At 37.9% G+C, this 21,565-nt stretch overlaps 1 protein-coding gene across 9 annotated transcripts in view; it reads left to right on the top strand.

Moving 5' to 3' along the window:
• Window positions 1–21,565, top strand: part of ENOX1 (ecto-NOX disulfide-thiol exchanger 1) — a 361,163-nt gene that overhangs the window by 290,084 nt on the left and 49,514 nt on the right. For all 9 annotated transcript variants that reach the window (XM_062566981.1, XM_062566979.1, XM_062566984.1 and 6 more), the window contains 2 exons: window positions 5,575–5,681; window positions 9,084–9,201. In XM_062566981.1, the coding sequence (XP_062422965.1) occupies window positions 5,575–5,681; window positions 9,084–9,201 (225 nt within the window). The remainder of the gene's footprint in view (window positions 1–5,574; window positions 5,682–9,083; window positions 9,202–21,565) is intronic.

The following is a 21,565-nucleotide window of genomic DNA, read 5'->3' as shown; positions in this document are numbered from 1 at the left end:
ACTCCCTTTTCCCAGAACCGTTAAAAAAAAATCCCAGTTGAAAGGGACATTAACAGGTTTTCACTGTACAAGTACAGGTGTCTAGTTGATGTTCAGAAGGCAAATAGGATGGCCACAGCAATCAAGCCAAGACAGCACTGGGATCAGGGATGCTTCCATCAACCCAGACACACTTTCTCCTGGTCTCCAGCACTGTAGGCATAATAAAAGAGAAATGTAGAAATAATTTAATATAATTTAGACAGTTAGATTTGCTTCTCATGCTTTCTAGTGTTGAGGTAAATGACACAAGGTAGACAGAACAGGAAAAAACTCCTTCAGGTAATCCTTGTAATGGCTCTTTGCAACGCTGAAATCCCTACATCAGGAGGGGAACAGAAAAGGTTTGTGGGTTTTTTGGTTTGTTTGGTTTTCTTTCCTTTTACAAACCAAGTCTGCCAGTTCCTTTTGGTAGATGGTGCATTTTGCATAGCTGTCAAGATGTTTATCTCAATTACACAAATGCATAATGGTATTTGCTTACATACCCACCTGATGACCAGCAGTATATTTTACTTTAGGCATAGTACCTTGCATTATCTGCATTCTTCTCCAGGGTAATATTTTCAACTGTTATTATTCTCTCCTCTGCCAATCAATGGTAGTCACATCTGTTTCTCTCTCTCTAACATGTGTATTGGGTAACAGAGAAGGGCTGCAGGCTTTCAGCTGTAAATCTGTGAAAGGCAAATACTTCTTCTGAAAGTAAACAGTAGCATAACCAAAAGGCCCACTTTAATTTAAAAATTATACTTCTTTCATTACTCTGCCATACCTCTACAACTTCTCTTGTTGATGTCACATATCGCTGGCCTACGTGCAGTTTTAGGCTTGGACTTAGTACTAAGGTCTGCTCAGCACATCACCAAATGCCTTTCAGGAACGTTGCCAGAAATATTCTTTCTTTCTATTGAACACTGACCTGGAGACTCTAATTCATTCACTTACAGCATCTAGCCTTGACTACTGTAATTTCTTGATTTGCTGGGCTTGGAGCCAAATCGATTGGCAGACTCCAGCTTATTCAGAACTCAGCAGTTAGGCTTCTGACCTAAGTCACGCCAACTCTATATCCTCCTGTGCTGGGAATCTATATCTGAAAAGTATGTCACACGTTTACAGTAACAGTTTCCTTTACACTGTAATTTTATGGGTGGAATTCGTCTTTCTTCTTGCACATCAACTGTCTCGCTCTTATAGAATTTTTCTGAGCTAAATTGCTAGATAGTCTATTCTTGCACTTGCAAGTATTTAATGCATAGCCCTTGCTGTATCCCTAATTGGTAAAATTGTAGTGAAATTTTGTGTGAGATCTGATTAATTTATGAAGACCTCTGTTTTAACTTTGTCACATTTATCACATTGTGTTTTGGTTTCTATTTTGTTTCTTTTTCATTGTAAGGCATTATAAAACATTTGGTTGCTGATATTCTTTGTTACTGCATAAAAGAAATTAAAAATCTTCATTTATGCATGGCAACAGATAACATAATAAACAAGGGAAAAAATGCCCATTCTTGTCTCCTGAAACCTGGGAAGAATTTCAGCCTTTGCTGAATAACATAGTTAAAATAGCCTCTTTGATGAATGTAATGGAGGATAAAAGCGCTTTCCTGCTACCTGTTAATCTGCAGATGAGGCTATACTTTGGTTCCTGTTTATTTCTTTTCTTCCCTAGTAGTATCTTTTTCAAATATCCTGTATCACATGTTCTCTTATCCTGTAAGATGTTCTGGTTTTCCCTTTAATCCAATGCAAGTCCTAAGGGCACCGTTTAAGGGATTTTTGTTGTTGCTGTTCCAGGTTTGTCTGGTTGTTTTTTACATTTACACCTGATAACAATACCCTACTCTAGCAGTGTGGTTTGTGGCAACAAAAACCGAGGTATAAGTATCTGTCTAATTGCTTACTGTGAGCTTACACCTGTAATAAAGTATATTGTAGCTACTCTGCAGTTCTTAAATATTAGCTGACACTTGCATATCACTCTAGGTTTAGTTTTTGAGGGTTTTTTTTTAGTTATTTTTAAATCAGTAGAAAAATAATAAGATAATAATCCTTTATCTGAAATATTCCACATCAACTACCAGCTGCAGAGTAAGTCGTTAGGAAAGATGCAATCAATTACACCCTCTGAATTATATTGGCGTAGGCCTTTCGAGAACTATGTGTTTTTTTAAAACTTAATTTAGCAAGGAAGCAGCTTTGCATATGGTCAATGAAAATTTGATATAGCACCAGCAGATGTTTGTCAATGAATATTTCATGTTACTTAATAGTACTACTTACCAGTCACAGTTGACAGCACAGTGCATCCTAGAGCTTGAGGTGCCTTAGAGAGATAGGTATGACCTATTACTTCATTTTGGAAATTTCCCTTGGGGGGTCAGGAAATAGTCTGAAAATCATGATCAGCAACTAGATGGAACGACTGCTTCACCCAAATTGTGCAGAGATCAGACCAAAATCTATGTCTTCTCTTTGGTCAAAGACCATACCCAGACCAGAAGGGAAAAAAAAGTGAATTGGGGAGTTTCCCAGTTCATATAAACTTCCCTGGCTTTCCCTCGGGGATGACTCTATCATCATTATCGGCTGTGTGCTGTTGGATCACTTGCCCGTACAAATTTGATCCTGGTCAGGGATGGGTACATTATATCCAATCTACCAATTAGCCAGAGCACTGGAGTTTATGCCAGCTTTAGTCTTTTACACTGGCTGTGGGAGAACTGACGAATCTCGATGCAACACGAATTAAACTGTGAGCGAATCTGAACTGACAGAATGGGCTTGTATTGGATTGACACCTCGTATCGCACGAACACAGGGTTTTGGGGCAATACAAGGAGACACAAAGCCACTTTTCTGTACCGCTGAATCATGGTCTTGACTGCTTTTTAGTTCTAATGTAATACTTGGAGACATTTTAGTTTGGGTGTTACCTAGCTGGTGTTTGTATCACTTCATAACCTAAGATGTTGTGTATATATAAACTGCTACATATAGATTAACACTTTCTTTGAATGTGGACTAGTTGGACATTAGTTTTTGACATGCGCCAAAGATTTGCTCCTTAAGGCTCCAAGAGATCCATGCTCAGAGTCCTCATTTAGATGAGTAGCGTCAGGAGGACTTTTGTCAGATTGAGGACTCGGCTCAACTCAGCACGTGACTTTTCTTTCACCATCCACCATCCCTCCAGACCCAGCGAAACAAATTGAATACAGTAGGCACTAATACATGAGAGAATTGAAAGGGAAACTTGATGCAACTGTAGATGTAAAGAACTTTCTAAGTAAGTGACAGATATTGTTAATTGTAATATGAGTTACAATGGACATTTAATATTGTCTCCTGCTCTTCCTTGTTCTGTTATCCACTGCTGTCCACCGAATAACATTTCTTAAAACTGCTTGATTTTTAGCCTACAGTATTCATAGTATCCTACCTTCTTTAGTTTTTTATAAAACTCATAGTTAAGTAAGTGAAGGAGATCCTTTTCCTGCTCTTCATTTTGTGTACCGCAGTTACGCAAGAGAACTCTTCGACGTCTTCCTGTCTTGTGCTTCCACTGAGGAGTTTCTGAAATGATCAGATAATGACTTCTGGCAAATTTTAGCACCTGTTCACTGAATGGAAATTAAACACTTTAAAGTTCAAAAAAAAAATTTTTTTTTCAAAATTCAGATGATCTTATTAATACCCATTAGTGGAAAATGGCAAACCGGCTCTTCTTCATATCTTTGTGAATCTTTTCTACTTCAATTTCCACTTCCAAACTAAAACCAGACTGTAATTAAGCAAGATTTTCTGAGCACCTGGGTCACCAACACAATGACAGTAATTAAATTCAAGCCTCAGTTTCTATACACATAATAATAGAGTGCTTTTGCATTTTCATTCTTTTCAAATTAATTGAATAAATATATACAGCATAATTTGATCCTTGATATATCCGCCCTTCGCTCCAAGCAAGTGTTAATATGCAGAAATTATCACATCTCCTATTAAAACTTAAATGGGTCAGGAATGGATCAGATCATCCCAGTAGTTTTGAGAGAACTCTTTTTTTAGATTAAACAACATTTAAGGTTTAATTAAAACATAAGATATTTATTTGTATGGTTTTTAGAAATTAATTAACTAGCCCTAATGGTTGCAGACAAAGTCTTCCATATGTGATTCAGCATGTCGTAGCCTTCCTGAATTTGAAAGCAGCTTGGAGCAGTGGCAGAAAGGAAAAAAAAAAAGAAAGAAATATGCTCCTATTCAACTGAGTGAGGTTAACTTTCAGATCAAGAGGTGGAAGATATAGAACTGACTTACTAGCCATCTAGACCGTGTTAGGGAAGATAGGCTGTTATATATAATAAGATCTTCCACATCTCTAACTAGTGGGGAGAAGGAGAGCAATCACTGAGTGACTCACCAGGGGCTCCATAACAGCACTTCTGCCACCTCATCCACAGTGAAAGAGAGGGGAAGGAATTGCTGCAAGCTCTTGAACATTTTTTCAGCCCAGGAATCTGAAGAGATCAAAAATCAAGAACCTTCTCATAAACTCAAAGGTTTTTTTTCAGCTTGAATTCATAGAATGACATAGCTGCTCGCTCAGGAGCACAGTTCAGGCCATTTGTAGAAAATTTGGAGGTCTTGGTGGTCTTGCGCTTACATGTTCAGTGATCAAGATTGCTTACATCTTGACCAAATCATTTTTCAGCAGGTCAGTGTTGTGAAAGGTCAACATTGATGTAACTAATGTGAAGAGAAAGAAAAGAGGACTGGGAGAAAATGTTCTGATTTAAGATAAATAGGTAACTAAAAATTTAAGAAGCTCAGTTGTCTTAGTGTAGTAACAAGATCTGGCTTCAGAATTAATTCATCAGAGTTGAATGAGGGAAGCCCATTTCACACATCTCTTGTTCAACTCTACACACTAAAATGCAAGGGTTCATATACATGAGCATACATAGGCCAGGGACACAGGACGCTCACCTACTGCAGGTGAGCCTGAGAGAAGCAACAACAGCAGTTATATGATGCAGCATTTAAATATGTTTTAGCCCTTCCTGTCTGCTAGCAATTCGCACTATCAGATACCTACCCTTGAAAGCAGAGCTTGCTTGTCCTCCATACTTTCGTTTGTACAGCGCTCTCATTTATAAGCAGCTGCCACCAAGGAACATATGTCAGATTTACGCCTTGAGTATCATCACTCTAGTCACATGTTTATAGCCACAAACAGAGGCACATGGGCACATAAAGTTATAGTAGACATCACCGGGAAGCCGGTGCATGCATTTTCTTTGGTACATAGTTATACGTTGTGTAGACTAAAGTTGTGGAGACAGACATGAAGGGAGACATCTCCAACATTGATAAAATGTAAGTACAAAAGACACGTCATTGGATGGATATTGATGATGTTGTTTCAGTAATGACATCATCCATAGACTCCTAGTGTCTTTGCTTTGCTTCTCTATAGTGATCACAACATAAATTGCTTGTCTTGTTTGACTTCCTTGTTCACCAAAGTTGAGCAGATTGTGGCCGTTTTCAACGCTTCTACCAGACAAAAAGCTTGGGACCATTTCTCGAAAGCCCAGCGAAAGAACATAGACATTTGGCGAAAGCATTCTGAGGTTGGTGATTTTATTATTACTTTCTATCCATCATCTCACAGCTGGATTGACACGGAACGACTGTGATTTTAGCTGGACATAGTGCATTCAGCAATATTTATGGCTACAGTTTTATCTGTTAATCAGCTAGCCATTATACAATCTCATCTGCTGTATGAATTGCTCCCATTGCTCTCATTACAATAATGGTCATTAAATAACACTAAGATAGAGAGCAATGTGTTTTTATTTTCCATGCAAGAATTTGGAAAATATTGGAGGAATATGCTTACTATCTAAGATAATGAACTGAAGTGATGAAACTAGTTACAATATTTTAAACTAAGGATAGAATTAAGTCTTTCAAATATGAAAAATAAGTTTTTAGGAGTCATCATGATCTGGTTTTAAGAGTAGTATCCTGTAGCACAGATTCTTTTCTGGTTATACCATTATATGGTCATTATAAGATGACTTTGCTTGAAAATAGAATAGGTATTTCTCTCATAAAATAATGTGTTAAGCATATTCAGTCCAGAATTATGATGTACTCCTTCCCACTTGTTTTATATCCTTCTTTAAAAAGTAGATTAATCATTTATATGGATTCTAAGTATAATGCTTACGAACAAAACAGTATAAATGTAATCATAATACAACACAAAATTAGCAATACGGGTTCATGCACTTGTGATTGTCGTAAGCATGAGCAGAGAAAATGGGTTTCTACCTCTCCTTGCTGTGAATGGCAGCAAGGGAAGCAATAGTCCCCATCTTGTGTTTTGGTCATCCAGCTTTCGTTTTTAATTCAGTATTTACGCTATGAGCCTGTATTTTAAAAAGTAAGTACCACTGTCTTTATTTTCTTTCTTTCTCCTTCCTTTTTTTTTTTTTTTTTTAATATGGGCAATTTGCATACACCTGGCTTACCTTCAGGTAGTACAGTATGTTGATTGTTAGTATCACAGTCCTCTAAATGATTTTTTTCTGTCTCAGAATAAAAACTTTAGAAGGTAAGGTGCACTTATTTAATTATTTTGTAGTACACTTGTAAAATAAGTGTTGTACACTTAGTTGGAGGAAAACTAAAGTGCTATGATATAAATCATTTGGATAACATTTTAAGTGCCCATTAACTAATGCTAAATTACAGTTGAATACCAATGGCACTAAATGTAACATCCACATGAATACCAAATGAATTCTTTATTATCAGTGCTATTATGGTGAATACCAAATGACTTCACAATAATGGGACACTTAAAATAAAATGTTAGCATAATTTATTGGTACAAACTGTACTTTGAATTTTGTTCAAAAATATTTCAAATAAGTAATGAATAAAGTCTCTGTTTAATTGAAAGCTGGGAAGTTGGGGGTTACTATTTATCTTAATTTTTAAGGGAGGTATGAAAATGTGACTTGCTAGTAGTTATTTCAATTATATTATACCATTCCTTCTTTAACTTTTTGTGAAGTGATGTGGGGTATCACTCATTTGCTTGCTTCTAAGTCTTTTAATAAGGGGAAATATGTATGGGTTGGACTTTCCAGAAATGTTTATTCACTACTTGCTCTTTCAAACATTATTACCTTTTGTTTTGCTATGACAAGGACACTAAAAGCAATTCATAAATAAATGAAGCCTCTAGCTGAATATTTCAGAAATGCCTGTTTTCCAGATGTGAAATATGATGGATAGGTATGAAACAGTATCTTTGATTTAAATCGTATTGTCTAACCATTATCTGCTAATTTGTTTAATTTCCAATCAGCTTCCCTTCCTACTTTAGAAAAGCTTTGCTAGAAACCCCAACACAAAGCAAGCCCTTGTACATATGGTTGTTCCCGATGAAAGATTATTAGCTTTGCTGATGTAGAATTGATGCATCAAAGACATTTATCTGCTGAAACAGGAACGAATGTAATGGATGTCTGCTCATGTATGCAGCCTGCATTTCCCAGGAAAAAGTGCAGGTGGCCTTTTACAATAAGAAATTAAAAAGGGGTTTACTGATTTCTTCCAGAGATGCCTCTTACTGCTTGAGACGGTAGTTGACAATTTAGCATTTCAATCACTTTTTTTTTTTTTTAATTTGAACTTATTCTCGGGTAAAACGCCTACCAATTACCCTCCTTGCCTTTGCTGTGATAAAGGGTTACATAAACATTTATTAGAGTATTTGAGATCCCTTGAGCCAAGGGGACAGCCCAAGGGAAACGCCTTCCCTTTTCTCCCACAGTCCCTCTCCCGCAGGTTGTTGTTAACTGCGAAGAGCAAGAGTTGGACCCTTCAAACCGTTTCCTCCTTCCGTGCGCCTCTTCCTTGTTTCAAAGATTGCAAACCTCCTCTTTGGGAATTAGGCTCTTTGTCGGCAGAAAAATTAGCTGCCTGCAGACTCAAAAGGCCTACACTAATCACGGTGCAGCCTCCCCGTGTTACACCTGACAGGATTATTAGGACAAAATAGAGTTCTCTCCATCTTCCCCGTGCTGCCTTTAAAAGCCAGCCGTTACTCCAGCATCAGCCTTTTTTACCGAGAACAAAGACTGTCTAGACTCCCACAAAGCCCACGAGCCTGCTGATCGCTTACCTAGTTACGCGTGTACAGGCTTCCTGCCTGCCCGCCCTTGCGGGCTGTTCACGCTGATGTTTGTTTCAGATCATGATGCAGAAATTTTCCGGACAGTGTTACTGCGCTGAGTCTTTTAAATCTGAAGAAATCTGAGAATAGGAACAGCGCATGAAATTCTTTTTGCCTAGCATGAGGCACCTAAAATATACAGTGCTCCAACTGAGCTAGCAGCCCTAGGCTCCCTTTACAGTCAGCGGAAAGAAATAGGCACTTTTAGGGCATAGTTAATCTGACTTAGTTTGGACTGCTACCTTGTGGACGTGAATCATCTTAAAGTGCCTGTTTCTCTGCATTTCTCCAAAAGGTGTGTAGGGGAATTAGTTTTAGTGGAGACACCTACATTTGGCCAGACTGAATCTTATCTCAGGTGCCAGAGAGCAACTGGAATTTTTTATACCTCAATCAGGTTGACACTCTCTTTATCAATCTGATTTATACATAATTTTAAGCATTTTCCGTATTGTTATGATCTTCTTCTATGTTTAGAAGTAAAAATTATTTGACATGGAGACTCACCTTCTCTCTTGTTTTCCCTTTTATAAAGTCAATTATTTCGCATGAAGAATTCAGTTTCCTTCAGCTTGAATCTCATTCAAACTCTGATGAGTGCTGCATTGACCTTGCCCAACACTACTTTTATTGTGAACAGATTTATATACAGATATGTATGATTACAACAATATATGGTCTATAATTAAAAATCCGAGAAGTTTTAAAAACAGTTACTAAAAATAAAGCAATTACTTTATGGAAATAAATACTGACAAAAGGTCATTTTGGGTTTTAGGAGCTCCGAAATGCTCACAGTGAACAGCTCATGGGAATCCGCCGGGAAGAAGAGATGGAAATGTCTGATGATGACAGTGGTGACAACCCCACTAAAAAGCTGAGAGCAGATGATTCAGGTAAAGCAAAATCCCTCTACAGTGTCCTCAAAGATGTGCAACTGTTGTGCTCTTTTTCTTTCTTTTTTTTTTTTTTTTAAAAAAAGGAAAACATAAGCTTATATATGAGAGGAGTTCAATATTAATGGAAGATGATTATATAAACCTAACTTAATCTTCATAAAGTAGTTATTTGAATGATGCAAGCTGTCTCTACGAGGTTTCTCTCACCTGCTAAGCTGTGTAACAATGAGAACTGTCCAGTTCTGCCCATGGCTGGACCCGTTATAGTTTTTTTTTTTATCATTGTCTCCACTATCTTACATATTAGTATTTCATTCTATGATTGTAACAATGTCCTATTACAAGACTGGTTGAAGTTCTCTTTTGGTCAATATTCTCTAAGCCTTACCTTTCTGTTCTGCAAATATTTTATAATATATAATCTCACCAAGAAATATGTGCCACCATTTTAACTGTGGGTTTTGTGGAATTAACTTTTAAGTTATATAATTCACAATATAGTACTGCATACTGTGTTAATTTTACACTCATTAGATGGCTGTCATGAAAGAAAGAACAAAGTTGCTTGTTATATCTGGAAAGAAAGGTAACTTTTTTAGTCTTCTACAAATACTCTGCTGTGCAGCCAACATGGATGCTCCAGGAGATGGCTCACAAGCTGCCTGAATTACTGATTGGTAACATGATCTGGATCCTGCTTGATTTTTTAACATTAGTTAATAAATTTTTGGGTAGCTAACAAGGGTTTACCTGTTTAGATACTCATCTTCAGAAGGAAAGCTTACAGTAGCTAAAGTCAAAGCATGAGTGAGAACTGCTAGTCATCAGTGAGCTTTATATACGGTAAAGATGGAGAAGGTGATATGAAAAGAAACTGAGAGCTGATTATGAGGGCAATATTAATCTAGGCTTTTGCATATCAGCACCGTATTAGGAAATGACCGAATTTCATCCATACTGAATACATTCAAGTACTTGTATGCTTGCACAAAAGTGTAGTAGATTTATGCTCATATGCAGACTGCTCTTTGACTTCTCCTGTGACAAGATGCTGTGTGATGCTGAATGATTCTGGAAGTAAAGACCAAAGGAAAGAGTGTCATTCCAGCAAGAAATTTCTAGCAAGGCGTTTCTTCTGAAGGGAGAATTAATGCTTTTCCCGAAAGTAAAATGCAACAATAAAATCTGTAAAGGGCAGTTTTAATTTTTGCTTGGATAATTGGGTGGGCTTGAATTTTCTAGACATCATTAGCTGAATACTTGGAACTAAGCAGGGGGTATCTGCAGCAAAGCATTCCTAGCAGTCACAGACTTTTATGAATGTTAATCATTTTGCCTTGGCTATGCCCCGTCTTATGGAGAGAAGTCATTAAAATTAACAATAGGAAGCAGAGCCAGAAATACCCACAGCCTGCAGTCCAAAAAAGGAGTAATGATGTTTTGAACATTCGTATTTACCAATTCAGCTAAGTTTAACAAATGCACACTTAGAGCCGACCTGTGTGGATCATTCATTTTACCTGATTAATAATGTTACAAATAGGAACGCGTATTTTGTTTTCTTCCCTAAAAAGGGGACATTTCTGTCAAATATTCTGGTATTTAAGATTTCTACAGCATTCCATCCCAAACTACTACTGAAGTCAGTAGTTTCACTGTTATACTTATTAATATGGGCACCTGAGTCCCCTCAGTGTTAACATACTAAACCCAATACTGTGTAGTACACTAAGTCAAAATTTAGTAGTGTGATTCCACTTGAGTACTTGTCTAAATTCATCATCCTCTTAATCTCAGTCAAATTAACTCAGCCTGCTGCACAGGTAGAGTCACGCAGTTATAAAATTATTTTTTATCATTTTCTTCTTCCAGCATTATGCTCTTAACTAAAATGTGTGGATATGATTCTTCTGTCATTGACAGTAAAGGGAACTTAAAGATATTTCAGTTAAACCAAAGGAGTTACTGGGTGTAAAACATGAGAAGTGAAAGCAAATGAGTAAGTGGCATTTATTTGTTTCATTTTAGGAACAGAACAGTGATTCTTCCTTTCTTGTTTTAACATTTTAAAGATTATTATTTCTGTTGGGCCTATTTTAGTTTCCCTTTCTCTTATGTCATTCTTGAACTATCTCTTTATCTCCCTAGACTGGTTCAGACTGAAACAAAGAGGGCAGATTCCAGCCCCATCCCTTCAAACACACCTAAGTCCAAAGGCTGTGCCAGGACCTTGGTGTCTGAGTGACAATCCAGAGTTACTGGACTTCAGTTTTCAGAGCAACATTACAGTGAACTGAGGCCCTTGATCAGAGTCAGTCTGGGGCATTTGGGTTCAATGATGAAAATGTTGTTAGCAAGAAAGGTTCGCATTTTGTCTTCAGTCATGAAGGAGTCTGTTGCATACTAGAAATCTACTAATAGCTATTCGTTTGCAGAGATTCAGGCTTTTTACTTGCAGCTATACAGAACAGCTCAAGAGGGTCTCATTGCAAAGTGTGTTGCTCCGTTCTAGACTCACGTGCTGTTCTTTCATCTGCCAAATGCTCTTCTCCTAGTTGTTTACAAACCTAATTTACTCATATCAGTGTCTCCGTGGCAGAGCTGGGGTGATAATTGGGACCTTCAGCCTCCTGGGACTGTCCCTCATCTCTGAGACCTGCCTTGCAACCTCTGGTCCATGTTGCAGTGCCAGGGCACTGCCTTCTGGGCAAAGACCTTCTGATCATCCAGGTGTTTTACAGAAAGGTCATTCTCCTAAGTGCTTGTGGTATTTGTAACCTGCTCTCAGTCATGTGCAAGATGAATTTTCGTGGAAAAGAAAGACATTGCTACATGCTTGTTCTGTTGAAGGGCAACTGAAATTGCCGTCAGGACACTCCTAACACTCCCTGAACCCCTGAACGCTTGTAAATGATCTTAACCAGCATACGTAACTAGTTCGTAGGAATGCGTCCTCGTTTCACATACTGAAGATTGTTTGTGTGATGAGGAAAGCTGGCAAAAGGCTAGGTGCAGACAGAGTGAATGTGACCTGTGGGCACAACTATTCCTTTAGAATGATGGGGTTTTATTTTTTTCCAAAACTCAGCCTTTAAACAGTGATTTTTCTGCATTGTGGATTTTGGAGTTTGAAAGGAACAAGAAGATTGCTGAAGTAAAGCCAGAAAAAAATTGCTAAGAAAAAATAATAATGATAACTGGCAACTCAGTTAATACATTTGAAAGTCAAGGTGCAGCTACTGAAGCATTACCTCAGGGGGGGAAATGACATTCTGCACTGGAGTCTAGAGAATATAGGAAAGTCTTAGAATGATCAGGATTTATGGATGTTTCGTCTCCCACCTGCTGGCACTGGGAGTAAGGATTCACAAGTAAAAGTCTCCGAAGTAATTTTAAGAATTAGTGAAGTGAAGCTGCATGTTGTAGGAAAGAGCTGAAGTTTAGTTTACGCCTAGAAGGCACCTGTAATTTCACTTTAAGAGGAGGTAGGTTAATCTTTTCCTTTTGCAGTTCTTGGCAATGTACCATTAATTCTAGTGACTCCAACTTCAGTGAGAGACTGTGGTCGGCAGACAGAAAGGCGCAGTGCTTGCAGAGGGACGCTGGGAGGATGGCCGTGTGATTAATACGCTTTTGATTGGGATCCCAGAGCTCTGAGCCAAATTCCAGCTCTGCTGCAAACCTCCCACCTGGATAAATCAATGAATTAGTGTTGCCTCAGTTTTCTGCTGTCAAATGGGGCACTTCCTTTCATTCACCCACTGCATGTCCTGTCTGCGTAGTTGGTAAGCACATCGGTATAGCGCTTTCTCCAGCTGAACATCTATACAGTAGCCTGCTTACTGAGCGCCTGGGGCGTCTGAGCACTGTTGTAGCCCCAGCAATGGAGTAATTTAGTAACACCTTGGGCACTGCATGCAAATGGTAAAGGAATTGCAAGTTACGTAGTGTAAGCCTAGTTTGGACACGTGATCTGACCTGCCTTCCAAGTCGGGACAGTTTAGGCAGGATTTTCAAACAAACCAGTTGTAGGTGCCTAATTCAAAACATTGCAGCTTTTGCTCTCTTAAACAGGAGCCTGAATCATTGAGTACTCTCCAGAGCTGGTGTGTCCTGTTGGCAGCAGTGACAAAGTCAGATGACATAGGAGACAGTCTGAATAGGGGGCAGCCCGGCTGACTTAAGAGTCTTTTTGAAAGTTAGTGTTTGAAAATCATATCCCTGTGCACACAGCATAAATTGGACATTGTGATACTGTTCATAAGCCTTTCTCGAAAGCTACAAACCTGGCAAGTCTTCAAGGAAAACATAAACCAACACCAAAGTGATCTGTGTGATCTTTGTTCATCTTTACACCACAATTCAATCTTCTTTTGCATTTTCTAAGGCCTTGTGTGAATGCAGAGATGCACAGGCATAATGAAAACTGTGTTTTATATCTGGATTAAACTGGGAGGAAAGCTCCATATGGCCAGTTACAACTTTGAATAGAAATAGTTCAGTCCTAACTGCGTGGAGCTGAGCTTTGCTCTTCCTTTTCTTCTGTCATGCTAGATCTCATTTCAGAATTTCCAGATCTTCCTCTTCCTTCTATTCTGCTCATCAGATATTTCTCCCTTTCTTTATTGTAAGTCTAATGTTTTGTTTTTATGGTAGATTTTGTTTTAAACAAAAATTGACTTTTTTTCCCCCTGTCGTTACTTCTCCACTTCACTACTTTTCAGTATCAGATTTTGTGAAAACAAAACTGATGTTTAACAAGCCATAATTTGCCCATCTTCTTTTCAAACTTGCTGATAAAGATAATGTAAAATAATAATATGTATTTCCTTTTAAAAATTAATGGGCTAGCATCCTTTTCGTCCTCAAACAAATCAATACCATTTCAAAGCCACCAGCAGCTGGCATCATAATCAGCCCTGCAGTAATAAATATATAAACACATACAAAGAGTAAAATGAACTGTGTTAACAAAATCCACCAATCAAATTTTATAAGCAATCCCAAACTAAAAAAAAAAAAAAAAAAAAAAAAAAAGTCTGTTAAATTGGAAGAACCGGACTGTCATCATACCAGCATGGTCCTCTAGCTGGCCAGACAAGACGACTGAATAACCCATCCGAGCTCTGCACGTGGAGTGACTTCACTTGGAAAGGAAATGCTCTGGCCACGGCAGAGACCATCAGCCTTGCTCCCAGGGACCATCAGAAACGATCACTTGAAAGCAGCACAAGATGATTACTCCCTCTACGCAGGGGGAAGTCTGTTCCAGTGTCTTTCACAGCATGCCAGTTTACAGCTGTTATCTTCAGGCAGACTCCAATCTTGTGCCTTAAAATGCATTCCATTTTTCCCACAGCTTTTACAAAAAAAGGCTCAAATTTGGGAAGCACGTAAGCAGGTGCCTAATTTTATGCCTGTGGTTTTAGGCCCATTTGACTTTAATAATGCTACTTGTGCGGCTGAAGTTAGCAGTAATGCCTTGATGAATCAGTGCCAAAGGTAGCTGTCAAGGCTTTCTTCTCTGGAGGATAAAGACAGCCCAAGTCCTGTCCCGGATACTGAGTTAGCTCCTTTGCATCGGTAACAGCACTTCATCGTGGGGAGGAGGGTCTGTGCTCCTCTGGTAGAAACAGCAGTTAAAAGGGTCAACACCAAACTTTCATTTTTAAAGGAAACAGATGCCTCAAAGAGATTTACCTAGTATGGCTTTTAGGAGAATGTCCCGTTAACTACAAAACAAGTCTGTTGTGTTTTGATGCCTTTCAACTGCTGGAAATACTGTTATCTAGATTGCATTTTATCATGTTTTCTGGGTATTTCATACTGATTTGGTTTTATACAGGATCATTATATATGAGAGTAGATTTAATCCTGTTTTTAGTAAGCTTTAAGGACACTGAGGGATTATTTATGTAATAAGATGCAAAGTTGCTATGGAAAATGCTATAGCAACCTAACATCTTTGCGAAACCAAACAGCCACTTGTGACAGCAATCTAAATTTACATTTATTTTAGTGTCATTTTATTGACGTTCTTAGTATCTCATTTTGACAGCATGTTAAAATATGTTTTGCATTCATGCTAGAACAAAATTAACAGCATGTTGTTGGAATGAAGATGATTGTTATAATTTTCGGAGATAATTTTAGCATATTTCATTTTGTGTAAATAGTGTTAAAATAGTAGTGAAAGAAGTTTGAGTGCATCCCTTCTATTTGTAATACAGCAAACAATGCACATCGAAAGTAGAATTTTATGAGTCAGTGACAAGCTAAACTGTTTTTATTAGCTTCATATGTGAATGAAAATATTTTTTAAGAAAGAAATGATTTTGTTATCAGAATTTATTTCAAATCCTATACCTTTTATTATAGGTTTCCCAGTTCAGGATACAGGCTATAATTTTTCATTAGGTTTGATAAAGCAGGGAATCTTTTCTGAATGCTCTGAGTTGCACTTTGGCAGAGAATTTGCCCTATTTAAATGGAACTTCTCTAAAACACAGAACAGTACATGTTGCCCCATAGGAGGTTATATAAAAAGAAAAGGAAAAAACAAACACAACCCCCCCCAAACAGTCTGAACCATGTCCTGCACTCATTGCAGTTAATAATAAAACTCACATTGACTTCAATGGGAGCCGAAGCAAGCTCTGTGTATTGATTTTCTCCATCCCCCTCCATTAAGAATCTTGAAGTGTGGCTGTAACATTGTTGAAGTGGGATGTTGGCAGCAAAATCAATAAAAGACAATATTAGAACATATGCTGTTTTCAGCTTCCTCACAATCTGATATAGCTGGTATTAGCATCCTTCTCCAAATTACACTTCATGCTTTCTATAAAGTGACCTTCCCTATAGTGCCTCTCCAATACTAAGCTTTTATGCTCTGTCTTACTCTTGTATTTAGCCTTCAAGAGAATGAGCCATATTTATAATAGCAAATGGTTGATTCTGAACAGGTCATAAGGAACAGATTCCTTCAAAAGTGGCTTCATTTGGCTTTCAGTCTAAACCCTGCTAGTGGTCTACTATGAAAGGTTTTTTTTATTTTTGTTTGAACTAAGCTCTTGGATATGTTTTTTTTGTTTGTTTGTTTTTTTAATTATGCTGCAGTTCCTGCCCTGTTGCTTTTAGGACTCCTTTTTGGTCCAGCACATTAGAGAAGTTTGTAGACATTGCTTCAGGTTAAGCATACCCTCTTATTCACTCTCAAACCCATGAACCATCCACCATTGCTAAGATGCCAGAGAAGGTGACGCTCAGAAAGCAGAATCTTTTCCAATGTCAATACAAGGTTCTAAACTCAGAACTACGGGTTTGGGGAGTAGTCCCATGTCATGAAATGTGCAAGCCCGGACGAGATTTAAAGCAATTAAAAGTTTCCTCTGCAAGCCTGCAGGATCTCAGTCCCTGTAGGTCCAGCAGTCTGTGACCTTCCAGGAGTTAGAAACCCACCCAGAAGAGCGAATGCTCAAAGCTGGATGGCCATGGAGATTCCCAATGCTACTACTGATTCTTTAACTTTGAGGAATGAATCTTAGATTCAGGGGAATTTAATGATTTTCTAATCATCACTCTTGCCTTAAAGACTATCTCAAGAAAATCAGCTTCTCCTAAACTCACATATCCATAATGTAAAGTTTTTGAGATCAATGTATCTTGTTCATGAAGTCAAGAGCCAAGTGGATTCAATGCTGCTTGGAGGTGAGTGACTTTCTGTTAGTTTTATTTGGTTTAAAATTCATGACAGAAGGAAAAGAAAATAAGAAAAGCTATTTTAGATGTGAAATGACAGACTGAAGAACTAGATACAATCCTAAAAAAAAACAATTTATTCCACTTCTCCACTAATTCAAACATGTGATTCCTTGAACACCAGTACATAAAACTCCAAAAGAGGTTTATTCTGTGTTGAAAAAGTGTTGTTTTTTGAAGTTTGAAGGTGGAAGTACATTTTTTTTTTTTTTTTTTTTTTTTTTTTTTTTACTTTTCATTGGGCAAATAGCTGATTATCTTATCTTTTTATTTATATCCTGGATGCATAACAAGTTGTAACTCAGGTTTAGGAACAATGCCGAACTTTAGAACAACTTCTGTATCTCAGTGTTTGTTGAACTGCTTCTATGGTTGCCAAATGCCCACCTTATGTGTCAACTGAAGAAGATCTCTCTCAAGAGCTTTAGGTGGTTGCTAGTCCACAACATCATTTTCTTCATTGGTTCTTTGTCATGTACCACATGTAGACAGTCTTCTCTCTCAAATTGCTCTGAGCTCTGGAGACAAGTGAGCGCTTTCAACAGTTCAGAAGGAACATGATAAAAAGCAATAGCTCTCCTCGTTTTGTGCTATTATCAGATAGGTGTCTGCATCGTCATGTTCTATTGATCGGCTTTGAGAGGCCTGTGCTGCTAGATCTTGATCCCACAAGCTGCTGCCTGCTTCTAAGAGTGTTTGCGCTCACCTTCTGCTCAACACCCACAGATGCAAAGTCATCAGCAGTAGCCTACCCAGAAAGTTTGGTACCAGGAGTATTCTGCAGTTATCTCTTCAAAGCTACACACTTCTGCAAATTTCAGTAAATTCTGTTTCTGAAAGGACTAGAGGTATCACCAATGACTGTAAAACCCTGCCATCTGTGACTCTGCAATGCATTTTATTTTTCAGTAGCTGAGAAGAAAACCTACCAAATATTAAATTGTGGAGAAGCATAAGAGCCTCTGTTTGCAGATACTGAGGATGCAAAAGGCAGAATGGAGGGGAAGAAAGGTGGCTTTGGCTTTCAGATACAACTCTTCTGGACATCTTTAGTGGAAATACTCTGTTATTTACAAATGAATAAATGTCTCAAGAATTACTATCTCTGAACATGACAGCCAAGAAATACCAAGCTGCATGTGATTATCTGCTGATGTTTTCCAAAGGGTTAAAAACACATTGCCTTATTTAAGAGATTTATTTGCATCCAAATCAAAGTAAGTGAAGAAGTATTTTAGTATCATGCACAGTCTAAAAAGAAAAAAATAGCTCAGCACTGCAATCCAGTACATAGTCATAGAGAAAGCTGGATAAATTTGCCTGATATTTGAGGTGCAGCAGGATTTTGTGAAAAGGTTTGTCCTCACATTTATAGAAAACACCTTTTATTTATGAACAGGATTTGCCCATTATAAATCAGAACAATTCAAAACACCACAGTCACCTAAGACAGGCCAGTGTCTATTGTTTGCATCTGAACAAAATTATGGCATTTATTTTTAGTCCAAAGAAATGACTGTCAGTAGCCTAGCTATACAGAGATTTAGCTATATACAATAATGGTTGAATATCCTAGGTGATCTATGTATCATATGCGCATACACATGCATATAATCCATATGACTAATATCCATAAGATTAGGTCTACCATATATGGAAAACTGAGCATTCATCAGCATGTCTTGTGCTACGTGGACTTCAAAAGTCCGTATCTTCAGTTACAAGGCACCATTAAAACAAGCAGAATTTTTCCTTAGTGATGTGGGAGAAGGTCATCAGTGCCACTTGGCGTCTTCTCAGTAACAAGTGCTTTTCTCACTTGAGTGAGTATATTCCCTCCTTCTCAAGACTAAAATATCTTCTGTTCGTTTTCAGTGTTACAAGGATGCAGCCATTTCTTGAAAAACATTGATTAGAGGAAAAAGTGACTTCTTTACTGGCATCTTTAAAACACAGGCCCTGTAAATTTGGCTTAATAGTCCTATTTCTCAATTAGAAAGAAGGCAGAGCTACCAGAAGAGATTCAATCCTAGACTAATTACATTTAACTGAGGTAGCAGTTATTGGTAAACATAAAGAATACGTATCTGAAAAAGATCACCTCATCAGTTCTAAAATTCACCTCCTTGAACAAACCAAAATCAAATACTTTAATGAGCAGTGGGGAGAAGGAGCTATTTTTTACTGAATTTTGACAATATTTGAGAACTACTACTATTTTTGATCAAAATTTGCTTATGATGGCTTGTTTCCTATGCCCCTAGTTCAAGAGAACCAAGCAGGAAAGGCAAGGCAACAACCCCCCAACTCACAGTCCACCACCGCAGTCCTTGGTTCAGAGGCAACTATTTCCCATCCTGTCTCCCCTTGTGCACATGCTGAGCCCTTTGACCTTGGCACACCTCATGATTGGCAGCAGAAGAAATACAGCCCACAAAAGAGAGGAAATATGGGCCCTTTGCTTGAAAGAGGCGACCTGAAGAAACTGGTCTCAACAGGGCAAATTAATTAGTGACTGTCAAAATAAAATTTACAAGCTATGTAGATTCGAGTTCTCCAAAGAAATGCTGTCAAGTAAAATAGACCTAAACTGCGACAGGCTTTGATATTGTTGTAACAAGGTGTTCTCTTCCAAGTTCTAAATATGCATTTCAGTAATGTGATGTGACATCTTTGTAGGAAAAGTGCAAAACACTTTATGCTGTAATTTACCTGAGACAGAAGTGAGATAAGAGGGGACAGGAGAATGTAACTGCAAAAGAAGTATGAGTGAGGGAAAAGAGAGACATCTGGAAATGCTGGGCAAGTAGAAATTACAATTGACTCAAAAGCTGGGCGGGTGTATTTTGAATAGAAAAAGGTGATCTGAATGTAGTCACTCCACATAAGAAAAAGAGAGGAAGGTATGAAAAAAAGTAGTAGAAACATTGATCTAAAATGGGAGACTAATCTCTTGTCTTCAGAGCCCTTTGGAAAAGTTGGTTCAGTGATCTAGTGTTTTTTCTGCAGCCATGAGGGCTACATCAATGCTAAACTGTGCTCCTGAGCCACTGACGATTTGTAAGACTGTAGTAAGTAGTTTGCATCTGCTTCTGGGAATGGGCTAAAACAATGAGATTAATTTCCCTCTTTAGAAATTTTAATTAAAAGTCAGAGTTTGTAAGAGCATGGAGAAATACAGTGAGTCAGTACTGATCCACTGTCTAGAAAATTTGGAAGCAACTTATCTGGAAACTTTAAGCTAAGGTTTACAGATAATGATCTCTCTGGGGATTTAAATAAAAAATCAGATATTGTGAGATTCATCATAACATCACTAGAGCTGGCAGCACTGCTCTCTAGGGACATTTTTAGTCCACTGCAGAACCAGCATTTGCTAGCAACTTTTTGCCAGAGTTTTTTTATTAGGCCCAGTTGGGCCATAAACTGCCCCCCTTTTCCCCACATCTTCTTTTGTTATTTGCAAAGAGATATGCTTCATTACACAAGAAATAATGAGGCTTCATAAATTACCAGTGAGCCACATGTGCAGTAAACCTAGAAAAGGACAATGGAATTGCCGAAGTCTGTTAATCAGGAAGAACCCTTAAGACAATCTCTTCTCAGACAAGTTCTTTGGTTTCTCAAATGTGTGTAACATATGTCCATATTGGGTGGGATAGATAAAACTGCAGTTAAATGATGGTGGAACCTTTTTTTTTTTTTTTTTTGGCAGCATCCTTCCATGTACTAATTGTTCACCAGCAAGTTTTATGTGAATAGAAAGCCTGAAAATAATTCTTATGAGCATTCAATTTGAACATCTGGTATCATCGTGAATGTAACTTGTATAATGAGCTTCTCTGTATTGAATGTAGGCAGCATGGTGAGGAAAGGATTTTGAAGCAACTGCACCTGAGAAAAGGAAGCTTTGTAATAGTGTAAATCTCTCTCCTAGTGTGCAGGCCCTTACTTCCACTAACATTAATGATAGTAACCCTTCCACGTATAGGATAATTTGTGCCCTGAGAGTTTAAATTTGCAGGTACTGAGAACACTCAAATGAAGTGTGCCTAACATGAGAAAAAAATATGGAAATTGCTTCATTGTTTGGTTTTATTATGTCTGAAGGGAGAAAGAAAAAGAACATTCATAGCGAGGCTGGCTTGTAATTGACCCAAATTATTTATTTTTATACCATTCTAATTCTGTTTTCAGAGTGTATTCAGGCTAGTTAGTTAGCTGTTTTCAAGCTTTAACCAAAGGAATTTTTTAAAAAGCAAAGTGGCATAATCTATTTTTGTGGAAACAAGGGAGAACAATGGAAGAGGCAGTTATTCAAAAATGCAGTGTAGGAATAATGTTGCTTTCATCTGCTAATATCAAGCTCCTATCACTGACACCTGAGCCCTATTTATGATGGTGATCAGACAATTAGTAATTGTCCATAAAACAAAAGAAAACCTCATCCAAGAATGCAAGGAAACGGATCACAGCCACTTTAAGTATCAGAGGACTCAAGAGCCTGACATTGGTATAAAACTTGGCTGAGAAGATGCCTCCAAGTGACCAAGGTGTAGCTTAGTGTTACTCTTCGAGAATGCTTTTTGGAGATACTGCC

Source organism: Rhea pennata, chromosome 1 (genome assembly GCF_028389875.1).
Source record: "Rhea pennata isolate bPtePen1 chromosome 1, bPtePen1.pri, whole genome shotgun sequence".
Lineage (NCBI taxonomy): Eukaryota > Metazoa > Chordata > Aves > Rheiformes > Rheidae > Rhea > Rhea pennata.
This window is presented reverse-complemented; position numbering and strand designations above follow the sequence as displayed.